The 14,432-nt window shown below is 43.8% G+C and overlaps 1 protein-coding gene across 10 annotated transcripts in view; it reads right to left on the reverse strand.

The window, feature by feature from the left end:
- Positions 1-14,432, reverse strand: part of FAM13A (family with sequence similarity 13 member A) — a 257,788-nt gene that overhangs the window by 59,653 nt on the left and 183,703 nt on the right. For 2 of the 10 annotated variants that reach the window (XM_014600399.3, XM_014600389.3), the window contains exon 1: positions 14,275-14,402. The exons of 7 other annotated variants lie outside the window; for them this stretch is intronic. In XM_014600399.3, the coding sequence (XP_014455885.1) occupies positions 14,275-14,303 (29 nt within the window). In that variant the 5' untranslated portion in view covers positions 14,304-14,402. Of the gene's footprint in view, positions 1-13,796; positions 14,101-14,274; positions 14,403-14,432 lie in introns of those variants that run through there. One more of the 10 variants, XM_014600379.3, reaches the window with a different exon arrangement.

Consider the following 14,432-nt stretch of genomic DNA (forward strand, 5'->3'; position numbering starts at 1 on the left):
CAGCAACTCCCACTGGAGTCCAAAGGAAACCATCAGAGATGACTTGGCCCAGCACCAGCCAAAGGCAGCTTTCTAATGTGAAATCTGCCTCTGGCTGTATGAACTGTGACTCTCAAGTGAGGGATATTATAGCCCTACAAAAATCACCACCAAATTATCCATGATGGAATGACAGCTCGATTCCCTGAGTAAGTTAACTATTTTCAGGTTCAGTGGTGTCCCAGAATTCACAGGCAATGAAAAATACCCTGGGAGGGAGGGGAAACCATAGCTGAAGTCAGTGAGGTCTGCCAAAGCTCAGGACTCCAGCGTAATGCATTAGCTACAGTGACTTTGCAGTTCCCCAGTTCTCAAAGCAGTCCAACAACTTGAGCTGTTTGTTGAAATGTTATGGCTCACTTCCATGGTTCTGTGTTCAGCTGCTTGGGCAGCTTTATTATATGGACTTTCATATGTAAGCAAGGCTCTGGGAAAGGGCAAGAAGGCTGCAGGTGCCATTGGTCTGTCTACCCCTCCCCTCTGTCCTCTTACTGCTGCACTAGCTGACATAGCTGGTCCAAAAAAAGGAAACAAGTGTACAGAGTCAGGCTCCCCTGGACTAGCTATATGGGTAAGTCCCTCCCTGGATTTCTATGAAAAGTAATTTCTGCTTGCACAGCACTCAAAAGTAGTAAAAAACCCTGTGTAAGTGCCAAATATTATCATTTTGTAGAAGACATACTGCAGCATATTTGGATAACCATTGCTAAAAGAGAGCGAGTTACCACCACCACAGTATTTGGGGCCTTTTTACTTGTATGCATAAGTGTGCTTCTCTGCCCCTTAGAATTTGAGAGGCATTCTTTATATTCAGGGGTCTTCAACCAGGGGTTTGTGTACCCCAGGGGGTATGTGGCAATGGCACAGAGAAGCCAGTGGCACTTCTGGTTCTGCTGCCGCTTGACCGGTCACTGGGCCCCCCCACACCCACTTGTTGACTAGCTGGGGGGGGGGGGGTACCCTGACCTAAAAAAGTTGAAAACCTGTGCTTTATACTACAATAAGAGAAGTTGCGTAAGACTCATCAGGCCACCAGCAGAGCTTTTATCATATACATGCATTTTGATTCATTACATAACAGTCTGACTTACAAACTGAAATGCCAAGATAGTCCCAATGGTACACAGTGAACATACAAAATAAAGCTAAGCGCAGAACAAGCCACAGCACCATCAGAAATTCTACAATTTGACATGACAGGAATGATGCCATCAAATGCTGCAGACTTCACTTTTTCAACAAGCCATAGACTTCCTCTTTCCTTATCTTAGAGCTATCTGTTAATTCCCAGGTCATAAAAAACCTGTATGACCCAGAAAAGGTCAAAATGTCTATATTTACACAAGTATGTATTTGCCCCTAGATGTTTTTGCAAAGCAAACCAGAGGAAAAGTTATTTTAAAAGCCCTGGTTAGAGATAAAACTGCAACCATATAGCTTTAGAGCTACAATGTTTCATAGACTAACATTTCAGATGCACCTGATCCTATTTTTATCCCAACATTCCCTACCATTTTACATATGTAGCTTCACTAGTAAGTAGCAGCCTCTGAGTTGAAGGGTGGGGCAAGCTAATCGTCACATAGCCCAGTTGCTGGAAAAGGGGAGGTTCTGAACAATAATGCTGGGATCATACTTTAAACCTTGATAAAAAAAAGTGCTATAGGGCCTTGGATGCCCAGGCAGAGCAGGTTACATCCATTTTTAAGGTCTTTCCAGAAAGCATTCTCCCACTCCCCCCAAAAATATATGGCAATCTATTCATTTATTCTATACCAGAATGTGGAGGAGAATCTAAGCCAGGGTTTGGCAACCTATGGCCCATAGGCCAAATCTGGCCTCCAAAGAAGTTTGATCCAGCCTGTGAAACTCTGACCTGGCTGGAGAATTAGAGGTACACAGCTATGCCATGCCACCCATCTTCTCTGCAGCCCCTCCTGCAGCTTTCTCTTGCCTGTGCTTACCCTTACTGCAGAATTTGCCCCCTACACTGCCACTGCGGAAGGAGATCAGCATAAAGGGTAAAGGCAGAGTCAGAAACAGGCACCTGTGGCAGCAAAAATGGGCTGAGCTCTGATCTAAGCCACGACCAGAATTGAGTCAAGAGTTACTTGTACCTTAAGCATTTCCCCAAGTGGACATCAGACCACTAAGCCGCCCCTTGTAATCATTTATGGACTGTAAATCTTGATTGCATTTAAAGTTTTAATAAAAAAAATATTTCTTAGCTTGATGCTACAAAGTAACATCTGTCTACGTTTATAGTATGCATCCAGGCAAGAAATATTGATTGTTGACAGAATTAAGACCAGCACAGCACACAAGACATTTTGAAACATTTTCTGTAATGCTTTGAAAAATTAGAAGAGCTATATATTTTTTTGGCTTGCTATTTTAAACTAAGTTATGATGCACACTACAATGGGTCATTTTCTAATCGTGAGGCCATCTAAGTAGGATAGAAATTGATTTTAAAATCTTTTGCTTCAGGCCCTGATCCTGTGTTGACACTAGGGGTTGGAGTGTTGTTGTAGCCCTAATGGTCCAGGAAACACACAAGAAGCAAAGAGGTGTTTGTTTTTTGGGGGATTTTTTTTGGTAATACCATTTATTGGATCAATTGAGAAGTTGGAAGAGATGTTAGATAAGCTTTTGAGAAAGGACAAAATATATCTATATATATTATATGATCTCTCTCCCAACTGTTCAGGTGGTTCAATAAAAGATACTTAACCCCCTCCAACAAACCCCAACAGCAGCAACACACACACTTTGCTGTTGACAGAAGGGGGCATGTCCCCATGAATGCGTATGTGCAGGGGCATGCATTTCCTCCAGGATGCATAGCAGCAGCACATATTTGTGCCACTGCTATTTGTACAGGGGCATGCCCAGGGACAAGTGCTCCAGTGCGCAAAGGGACCCGGGTGGGGTATGGTTGATTGGGGCCAGCATCTGTGCTGGCTTCAGCAGTCTTACCTGGGTCCTGGGGGCCTCCTGGGGCAGCAGGTACCTGAGGCAATGGTGCCGAGACTACGGCTCAGAGCCTGGCGGCATCACTGCAATGTGAACCATGCTGCTTTTGAGGTGCTGCAATCCGCATGTGTGTGCTTGTGGGGACATGCCCCAAAAAATTTTTTCCAAAAACGAGAGCAAAATACAAACAGCCACTGCCAAGTGACGTGAATCACTTTGTATCAGAGTACAGAGTGGCTCTACATAGCAAGAAGTGCTTCACACCTTTAAAAATATTATCTTAAAGAAAATGGTTGAAGTCTTTAAGAAGCCTTAAATGAGTTTATTGGGAGAACACAGTGCTGTGCAACTCCTTTTGGGGTAAGCAGACACATGACCTTTTCAAAAAGAAAGTAATATTTGGCACTGTAAATGCAAGACAGCTGTTTGCAGAAGGACAAGAGGAGAGAGAAATTCTGAACTTTGCTTCCTATATGTCCTAAATGGCTTTGGTACTCAGCAAAGCATTTACTCATTAGAGCTGCCCATCACATATGCTAATCCTGCCGTTAGCTACGTAACATGCGTAGCAAGGAAAAGACAAGGGGGTTTGGTTGTCTGTTATGGATTTTTCTATTTCCACCTTCCTGTTTGGCTTTACACAGTATTTATGGACAAAAGGATGTGAATTTGGGGAGAACAGGAGTTCTTTTACAGTTAGCTTTTACAGAGATCAGTTATCTTTTACACTGCTGTTCCATGCCGTGGTTGAGTCGGTGACTGGGGAAAAACAACAGACTCCCCAGTTGTTACACAAAGCTGCACAAAATTAGGGTGTGGAATAGAAAATGCATGGAACTTACAGCCTATCCAAGCCATGCCCTTGCTGCTAAAAATAGACTATTTGCAGTCTTGATCATTTATCTTTAATCATCCTGACTGCTAAAGTAATAATATTGAGGCATTCATGTTCCTAGTGAGCTAATTAAAAGAAAAATTATATATATTTGTCAGACTAGGAAGTGGCAAGTAACATTCCCTCTAGTACAACACACATGGGACTTTTTAATGATTTTTTAAAGACAGATTTTCCTTACAAAATGTACACAAGCCATGCATACTGAATGTTGTGATGTCTATAAGATATGAAACAATCACTGATAATGATTTTGGGATGCAAACAAGCAAAAACAAAACGCCTTTCAATATAATTTAGACAGAAGTTAAGGTCCAGGAAGGGAAGAGAACAAACAAAACCTTTCTGAAATGTACCATTTATATATTCAAGGACTCTGAAACCAAAAGGAGGTTCGTTATTTTGAGACTTGGCGTACACACACACACACACACACACACACACACACACACACACACACACACACACACACACAGTCTCTCTCTTTATTTTATGAAGGTGGCATATCTGAAAAAACTTTTGAATACTTCATAAAATGAAGAGGAGGAGGTGTTATTTACAATACCTTACTAAACTGTGTCATTGCTTTTCTCATGTCTGTGTAAGGATGGACTCTGTTGACACCCCAAAGTTGTTCCCATCATCATATGGAAAGTTCTCTAGGTCTTGTTGTGTCCCCAGCTGAAAGCCAGACATTCACAGGCATATGCATCTCTGAATAGCTATCTTAAAAGCTATTGCCCTTCTGCAATAGGAAAACTGCAGACAGCTGATGGCTGAGTAATGTGTAGGGCTTCCCCTCCCCCATCCCCCCTCAATTCCTCATTCTGCACCTTGGAAGGCCTTTCCATCGCTTGAACAGGTACTTGCTTGTCTGGGTTGGTGGTTCTGATGCACAAAACATGCACTGCCAGTTGCAATTTTGTCTTGGGGCCCAGAACCAGAACAGGTGGCCACAGGGCCCGGGGGGGGAAGAGGGGGAATGTGCCCCTCAGATTTGTGCACAGGGCAGGTTGCCCACTCAGTGCTCAGGTTCCCTGCCCTGCTGCCTTCCCCCTGGGGCCTCCACAGCCCAGTGAGCGGGACCTGGTGCGACAGGGCAGAGCAGGGCTGGGCAGGGAAGCTCAATGCTATTGCCATGAGCCCCATGCTGCCATGGCAAGGCACCCCCTACCCACCCAGCAGCAAAGGGTACAACTGCACACCACTGCCCCAGCTGCTGCTGGGTGGGCAAGGGGCGCCTCTCTATGGTGCCACTTGGCTCACAGCTGTGGCCCTGAAATTCCCCATCCCACTCTGCCCTGCCCTGCTACACCAGGTCCCACCCAGCGGGCCATGGAGGCCCCAGGGGGAGGGCAGTAGGGCAGGGAGCTTGAGCCCACAGCAGGCAGTCCACATCTACCCCCCTTCCACAGACTGTCTCTGCTCCAGTTGTGCTGCCCACGGGGGAGGGGGAGCCAGGCTCTGTCCCATGGGTGGCAGCCAGGGCTTGAGTGCAGCTGTGGGGGGCAGGGGGCTGCAGACCCAGGTCCCTGACCCCATAGCCTTGGCACCTGGGGCCCCCTCTGGCAGAGCTGGGAGGGTGGGGAATGAGAAATTTTGGGGGGTTTAAAATCAGAGAACTTTCAATTTTTAAAAACAGAGAAAGCCACGATCCCTGATAATGGGCAAGAACTGCCAATGCAATGTGCTCATCTTCCACTCTGGCAGACTGGACGGATACCAGAGAGCAGAGTCTTTCTGCACATGGTCACTCTGTTGCATGCCCCTCCAGTGCGGCAAATGCCACACATCCATTGTTTTTGATACTGATATTCCCACCACGAACCAGGGACACCCAGATCCTGTTTGGCTTAAAAAAGTTGGATCACAATATGCATTTATGCACGCGAGAACTGATTCAGAGCTATCTACCAACTCCTGGAACAGTATAACAAGTTAACTCGTCTGTGCCTTGTCAAGGAGGTAGCTCTATAAAAGGTAGAAGGCTTGGAAAATATCCTTATTGACTTTTTTTTTTTAATATTGCTTTTTTAAAATATCACTGGTTTTTATATGCATTAAATATCTACATTTCTTCTTCCCCCCACCCCATCTCCTAGTCCTAAAACCCTATTATGAAATTCTGCTTTCCTACTCCATATCACCTCTCCAAAGTTAAACACAATGTTTACTTGCTTAGATAAAGTAGCTGTAGAATTGTTAAAATGTACTTTGACTCAAATGTCAATATTTTGCATTCAAGATGAAGTGCATAGCCAAGGTCATGTTTTCCTACTGCTTTGCTATGGTCATACATGTTTGTTCTGTTCTCAAAAAGTCAGATAAAAAGAAAGGCTCTTTTTCTACTCTATCGCAGTTCTAAAAGCTATTCTGGACTTTAAAAGAAATCAGTTTTTCTAGTTCTAACACTGTGTTTGTGGACTTAGACTGTTGTTGGTACTTTTAAACAGACAAATAAAGAGCTACAGAAAGTCTGAAGTATTAGTACTATATCAGTTCACTCATCATGATATCCAATCATTCAGAACAGGCATGTCAGAATAATTCACTTGGATAAAGGGCAGCAACATGGTTTTTTTTCTTCTCTTATCTTGTCTGTGGTACATCTGTACATATCCCTTAATGAAATTTCAGAAACTGAATTTTTGATGGCATAGTGGTATTTAACAGATTACCTCCCTCAAAAATTCTTTAACATTAATTTTAAAGCAGAAATAGTAGTTGGAAAAGGATGCAGAAGTAACTCCTGATGATGCTTGAACACACATTTGCTTTCTTAACCCAACTTTACTCATACTTTCAGACAAGTGGGCAAAGGAGACCATTGACACCTATAAGAAACTCTAGATAATTTAAGGTTTTATAGAAGAGATCAAACTTTGAAATGACCAAGGGCCACATGTGACACTGGCATCCAGCCCAGGCCATGAACTACATGCCACATAGGCTGCATGCTGTAGAGGCAGTTCCTCCCTGGGATCCTCCTCATTGCATGTGCTGGGCCCACAGCATGTGGCTCTCCGCCACATGGGCTGCACATGGACTTCTGGTGCCTCCCCCAATGTGCAGCTGCCAGAAGCGGATCTGGGGGGCCTGCAGGCTGCCTATTAAACCTGGGCCACAAGTTACCTGAGAAATCATAGGGCGGTGACTGATGGAAAAAACAAAGGTTGAAGTATAGCAACTGATAATCAGAGGATTGGTGGGACTCTGCTTCCTTTATGGAAATACTAGGGAATACAAGTCTAGACTAGTGTCCTAACAGTGCTATTGCAGCATATGCCATGGTCACCACCAAAAATCAATATTGACCATCCGTTAACAAGTGGTACCAGTTTTTTTCTTACTACAACTATAGAGGGGTGTGAAAATGCTGTACTTCCAAAAGTGTTACATAGTAATTGATCATTGGCAAGAGCTTCAGTGACCACTGCTCCTCATGAGATACGGTTTGTTTTATACACCCATTTTCTAAACTTCTTAGAAAAAAAAAGGGGGGGGGGGGGAACCCTCCCCCACCTACCCTGAAGATCAGTTTCCATGTTCAACCAGCATTAGAAACATGATACATGTCTGTAGCTTCTCTCTTCTCAATGGCTTCAATTCAATATTATACCTAAGCATGTTTCTAACTTCCAGTAAGCAAGTAATCCCACTGGAATCAATTTGGATTTATGCTTTCAAGCAGTTTGCCAACTGGGAATAATATGGCAAACTATTAGACACCTGTCCAATAAATAGATCTATTTCTTCCAAAATGATGTCTCATAAATAAACTGAAAGTCCTTAGCAATATTTTGGCAGCTGAATTGGTACCGACTTAGAGAAAACGCTATCTTCTGCAACATGAGTTATTATTCTGAAGCGCTGAACTAGCTGGACCCTGACTAGGCTTGTGGGATTAGTAGTCCAACTACAGGCTCCTGAAAATGGAGGATGACCCCTTAATCCAGTATTTCTATTTTAGAATTTAACAAGACTGAGCCTCTGCTTTCTGCTAAGCACACACTAACATAAAGAAGTCTAATTCCACTATTTTATAAAATAATACATTGAATATGGTGTGCAGGATCAGTATGTCCTACTTGTGAGAAAAAAAAAAAGAAGGTATTATTCAGGTAACCTGTCTCAACAGGTTTATGCATCAGTACCAACTCTATAATGGGAGGCCATTCTCTTTCAATCCTAGGAAATCCAAAACATGGTATATGCACACAACGTTTAGACTACCTCTACATGGTCAGTTGCAGGCAGTCCTTGAACAACATATTACCTTGTCCTCACAAATCTGGCTACAAGACTGTTAATCACAGAAGGTACAATTCATGAGATTCTTTAAGACCTCAGATAAAGGTGCATAACTTTATGTTGCTTATCTTCATTGCTTATGGAGTTTTCAAGTTCTGGGGTGTTATTCAGGGAGTCCACTGCTGTTTCTTATACATGGGTTGTTTGTTATTTATTGCATGATGTTCTAAACCTTCCTGGATAATGCAGGATATAAATTTAAACAACAGCCATTTCTTTCAGCACAGTTTTGCTATATATTCTGCCTCTTATTTCTACACAGCAGCCTGGAATCAGATGTTATAAAAACACAACTAGAAAAGAAGAATGGAACCTCCTTTTCATTGCAAATTATTGTCTGTACATACATTTCAATTAATGTCCCTGTTGAAACATGTTCTAGTATATTTTCTTTTCACTATTTTATTTTAGTAGCAGGTTCTTCTTTTCTAAGATGTAGTGTTATTCAAGCTGAGGGGTTTTTTTTAAAGATTTAAATTAGCTGGGGTTTATGATACAAGTCAGGGCAACATCTCGTCTTTTTATTTGTGGTTTGGCAATGTTCCTCAGTAGGATAACTCCCCAACAAAAAAAAAAAATGGGTCAGAAAGAGGCAGGAGATATGGTTCCAAGTGTGTACCAGCCAAAATTACACCCTTTCTCAGAATTTAGAATTGGCAAGTTGCTCAACATACATGAACTTGTTGCATAATAATGGAGCAAAACTCTTACTAGGAAGCTACAGAGATTTTTGTTTTGGAACTGTTTGAAAATCTTGATTGGTATCAACGGAAGGTGTTGAGAAGCTTAGTATTTCATTAAGAAGAAAAAAAAAATCTAGATTTCTCTCATAAACTGCTAGGATTAGTGAATGTACATTATTGCACATGGAGACAAACAGCTGAAATCAAGCTGCTATATTTACTGCAATATATATCACCTCCATAAACTGGTCACCGTAGAGATAATCTTACTTGGTGAAAACAACAAAGCTTAATGAACATTAAGAACCTCAGGGTTTGGGACCCAACTCCCATTGAAGATACAGGAAAGATTCCCAAAATAGGCACCGAGTAACAGACCCTAAGAAAGAAAGGCTAATCTAAAGGATCAGGCATGGGACTTGGAGTCCTAAAGTTTGGATTGTATTTCTGGTTCTGTTACAGACTTTGCCTGTGATCTTGGAAATATGCACAAACAGAAACCAACTCACAACGACCTGTAAAATGAACCAGCTATAATTGCAAGATCTCTCTAAGAGGAGACAGAGGGAAATGTAAAACTTATTTCGGCAATGTCTGGAAAGTGTTTTTAAGTTCCTCTAGAGGAAGTCTGAAGAACTAGTATGATCTTGTTTGGCTTATTTACAATACAACTTTCCAAACAGCTGCTCATTGCTTTGAGAAATAAAAGCTAATGCAGCGGAAGGACTACAGTTCCAACAGGAAGAACAGCCTCTAGAACAAAAATGGCTTTCCCTACCTAATACATTGTATTCATTCAAATCCAAACAACAGGGAAAAAAAGGCTCATCTTGGATTTGAGTACTGGCTGAGGCAGGTAGTTGTTGCAGTCCCAGCTCTGGGGCCAGGGTTAGGGGGGCAGCAGAAGTCAGAGCCAAGCTGCTGCCTACCCCGTATCAGGGTGGTGTGAGAAAAAGGTGTGGTGGGGGGTACCCACAGAAGACTGTGCATTTGGGGGGCCACATGCAAGAGACCTGCGGTATGTGGCTTGTGGGGACTGCAGAGGAGGCTATGCAGCCTGATGCTTACCTTGAGCCCCAGCTTCAGCTCCAGCCCTGATCTGGCTTGGCCTGGTCCAGCTCAGAGCTGCTGCCATTGCTTCTGGCTGGCCAAACTGGGCCAGCCCAGGGCCAGGGACGCCACCAGTGCTGCCCCAGAACCACTACAGATGTTAAGTGGCATGGAGCCAAATGGCCAGGGGGGCAGGGGTTGAAGGGAAAGCAGCAGGTGGGCAAGAGGCCAAGGGAGGGGCAAGTAGCAGTGTAGGCAAGTTGCTGGGAGGGTACACAGCAGGGGGGCAGGTGCAGGCACAAGGGGCAAGGGGTGGAGGTCTGGTTGCTTGCCCCCATGCCACTGCTTTCCCTGCTACAGGTTCTATACATGGAAAATAATAAACATTTTTCCATGAACAGAATGTAATTATTGGGGGATTGTCTTAAATTCAAAGTCATCTTGGATTTGGGTAAATACAATACATTGTGCTTATAAAAACAGAGAAGATAAATACAACAGGCTTAATGCTGACTGCAAATCACAATTAGTCCACATGACCAATTACTGCTGTACAGGTTAGAAAAATTCAAGCTCCATTTTCAGTTAATTCTCAGAGGAGCCTAAAACAACATTCAGAAAAGTTTCCTTATTCCTTACATCAAGGGTTTTCAACCTTTTTTAATAAGTGTACCCTCAGCAGCCATTTTTTTAATAAGTGTGTCCCCCCTAGGGTGGCAAGTGGCTGGATGCAGAGCATCTGTGTGGCCCTGCTCTCCCTCCGCTCCAGCCCTGCTCCTGTGAGGCAGTGGCGCAGGGTGGTGGTGCTCTGTCCCGCCCACCCCCACATACTCCCTGGGACCTTTCAAAGTAACCCCAGGGGTATGCGTACCGCCAGTTGACAACCCCTGCCTTATGTCAACTGATTTAATTTAGCCAAGAGAAAAAAAACACTTGAAGCTACTGGGTCACAAAAATGCTGTATAATCACATGCAGGGCATTCTTATCCACCACCTTCATGCAAGGGGCATTTTTGTGAAAGCTGCCATAGTAATGCAATAATGAATTTTTAAGAGGGTTTTGGCAACATGATACATATGGTTCTGGAGTGCCAGGGGCACTCAGCATTCCACCCCATCTTTTACTGTAGTCTTGGCACTTGTACTGTATCTATTCCTCACTAAGACTGTATGCCCCATTGCATGCTGTTCCTCAGATGAACAAGATAGATAGGTAAGTTGCATACATATGCATTTGACAGATGGATCAATAGAAATAATATATTACATAACATCTTATCACATCCAAGTAGAGTCAATAACTCAATATACAACCTACTTTAAGTGATCATAATTGCGCAATAACAGCATTTTCCTTTAAGGCTATATAGACCTGCCATGTGGAAATACGGAATTATTACTGTCTGCATTACAGCACCTCCTGAGCCCAGTTGATTGGGGCCCCTCTGTGATGGGTATGGGCACAAATGCACAAGTCTGCACCCCAAAAACTTACATCCCATGTGGTGCAGACAGGACCCAGTCCTTGGGACAGAGGTCCATCTGAACACATCTGACTGTAGGACTGGGACCCAGCATTAGGTTGTTGCTGTAAATGCATCTGCTTCTGAAGACAGCCAGAGATAGAAGCTTACTTCATAGGTGCTCTCCAGCTTTTAGACTGCACAGCAGCACTCAGGTCAATAATCTGGCTGTCAGCTAAGCCAATGGGAGCTCTATGCTCAGAAATCTAAAGCTTTGCCTTCATTGCCAAAAAAGGTAAGTTTTTGTTGTAATGTAACTAACCCATTTTGGCCAGGCCACTGTAAATTCTTGGAGAAGGAAAGGATCTGTAGTTTTACCATGAGATAAGCCAGGCAAGATCATCCACAGGTGGGAGTCGGGTGCTCGCCCCACTTAGATACCTCACCATAAACATTGTAAATGCTTCATCTCCTCCAGGATTGTATAGAGGGACAGCTGATACAAGATATGTCATCCCACTGTAAAAACCACAATACCCCCCTCCCACCCTCCTTACTTTTCCAACACATGCCTTTTGTCCCCACAGCAAAGATAACATAAGAAAAAGAAAAGACTGACTAAGAAGCTTCAGAGAGAAAAAAAATAGCATGATCCCTAAACTAATATTGTGGGAGGTTCTCAGGACTATATGGTGATTTGCCATTAGGTCAGAAGTAGAGCTGGTAAAGCAGAAATAAAGGAAACTGTTTATACATTTTCTGGTGTCTGTTCTATTATTTTAACTACAAAGCTCAACTGATTCTACAACACACGCAGTTTCATCAGAGAGAGAGAAAAGCTTCCTTAAAAAAACCCCCAAAACACAACTTTAGTATATTATTGTACAAATACCAGGGGTTTCTCATGATCTCAAGTAAATTATTTCAACAACAAAATAAGGAGCATAACCAAAACAGTCCCATAAAAGAGACTTCTCCAGCAGAGAATATAGCTAGTCAAGAGACTGCAACAGAGTGCAAACAACAGGCACTTGGTTCTGACAAGCAGCTGCAACGCTCAGCACCCCTGAGAGAGAAAAAGGGTAGAGAAATCTGGGGAGACAGAACCTTAAAATGGAAATGTGTACAGTAACTAACTCTTGTTGAAGACCTAGAGACAGTATTTCTGTTTCTCTGCAGTCATCAACATGGAAGCCTCTGGACTGCACTACTGCAAAACAGAGTTCCTTCACATCTACCTGCAGAGAACTAATTCTCCCTGTTCCACCTTATAGCAAAGACAGTATCAAGACGATAAGGTTTCAACAACAAATTCAACTACTGTTTCTGACTCGAACATCCACTCCCCAAAAAAGCCACCAACCCTGGCGGGCAGAAACTTCACAGAATTTGTTAAAACAATACTGCTAGGTCATTAGTGCTGTGCTGAAAAACCATTAAAATGACTTATCTGCTGTTTATTTTATGTAAAGATAAATATTCCCCATATTTTTATAGATGTTAAGGGGGAGGGAAACTCAGTATCTAGGAAACCAAAGACAGCAGCTAGTAAAAATGTTCAATGACACAGAGAGAATTATTTTTACTAGGTTGCATATTTCCACATAACGCCCCCCCCTCAAACCCCAAAGCTGCTGTTTACCCAGTATTGTTCTAAAACAGGCATGCAATGAAATCACTGCTAAGCAGATGCAAACCTGGATGCTAAGAAATCACAACAGCTCTTCTCTGACAATACAATCTTCCCTGTTTCTAAGGCCATTTTAAAGACTGCCCCTAACACGTCTGGGTGAATATATGTGGAGCATCAGGTCACCTCTAGCTGTCTTCATTACTGTACTATAGTCCTCCATTACAGTAAAGTGATGGGAAACACCTATCTAACTCAGCTTCAGACACACTGTCAAAAGCACAGAGCCATGATTCTCAACCAGGGTGTTGCAATGTGTAGCACTGTTATGTTATACAAATATGATTCACAAGATAAACCCAGAGATTTTGCATACAATGAACCCATGCTAACCTGCTGCGGTCTTTTCTCAACTCTCTGCCCCAGAAATGCTGTAATATATTTTGTCATCATCAAAAAACAAGAGAAAACTAAGCATTTGACAGGTGACTTGAGTCTCCACAGACTGAGACCCAGTGGCACAGAGGGTTGCCTCTTAGAAGTAAATGGACCTATATCCCTTCAGATATCTCAGTAGTTTCACCACAGCCCCTCCTCTCCCACAGGAGGATGGGGACATCTTAGTAAGTATTAAAACAGGAATGCACAAAGGAACCCCCCCAATACTCTTTCCTCCCTAGCCAGATACACTGACTGACCCCCTCATCTGATCTACAAGCCCGGCTACAGGCCACCTGAAGACTGCTAACCTGGTACTGGGCTGGTATGCTCTGCAGGACTCCCAGACATTCAGCTCTTTGCTGGTAAATCTTCCCAGGCGCATCTCTTAACGAGGCAGCGAGCCTGGCTGTGAGCCGATACTGGGCTTCCCAGCACCAAGCAGAACGGAAAAATTACACGGAAGGTTTCTCGGGGCAAAGAGGGAAAAAAGCTCTAATTGCGCCCTGATGCCTCCATCCGGGAGAAAAGGGAAACTCGTGAAACTATGAAACCAGGCCAGGACTGGTCGGGATCCAGGTCATAAGTGCGCAGCAGAAGGACAGAAGATGAGGGCTGGAAGGGAGCGCAGGAGCTCAGTTAGTGCAACCCCCTGCTCAAAGCAGGACCAGCCCCAGCCAGACCGTCCCAGCCAGGGCTTTGTCTCCCGCTAGGCTTCCAAGCCTCCAAGGCTGGAGACGCCAGCAGCTCCTGCTCAGGGTGAGCAGGGGCAGCGAGGGGAGGCGGTACCTTTTCAGAGGCAGGATCTCGCAAGCCATCCTGGACAGGCAGGGTCAGGCGACGGGGACAAAAAAGCTCCGCGCGCCGAACGTGGCCGGGCTCTGCGCTCCCACCCCGCGTTCCCGGGAAGCAGCTGAAGCCTCCAGCCAATCAGGGCGAAGCCACCG

The sequence above is a fragment of the Alligator mississippiensis genome, chromosome 2 (genome assembly GCF_030867095.1).
Source record: "Alligator mississippiensis isolate rAllMis1 chromosome 2, rAllMis1, whole genome shotgun sequence".
Taxonomy (NCBI): domain Eukaryota; kingdom Metazoa; phylum Chordata; order Crocodylia; family Alligatoridae; genus Alligator; species Alligator mississippiensis.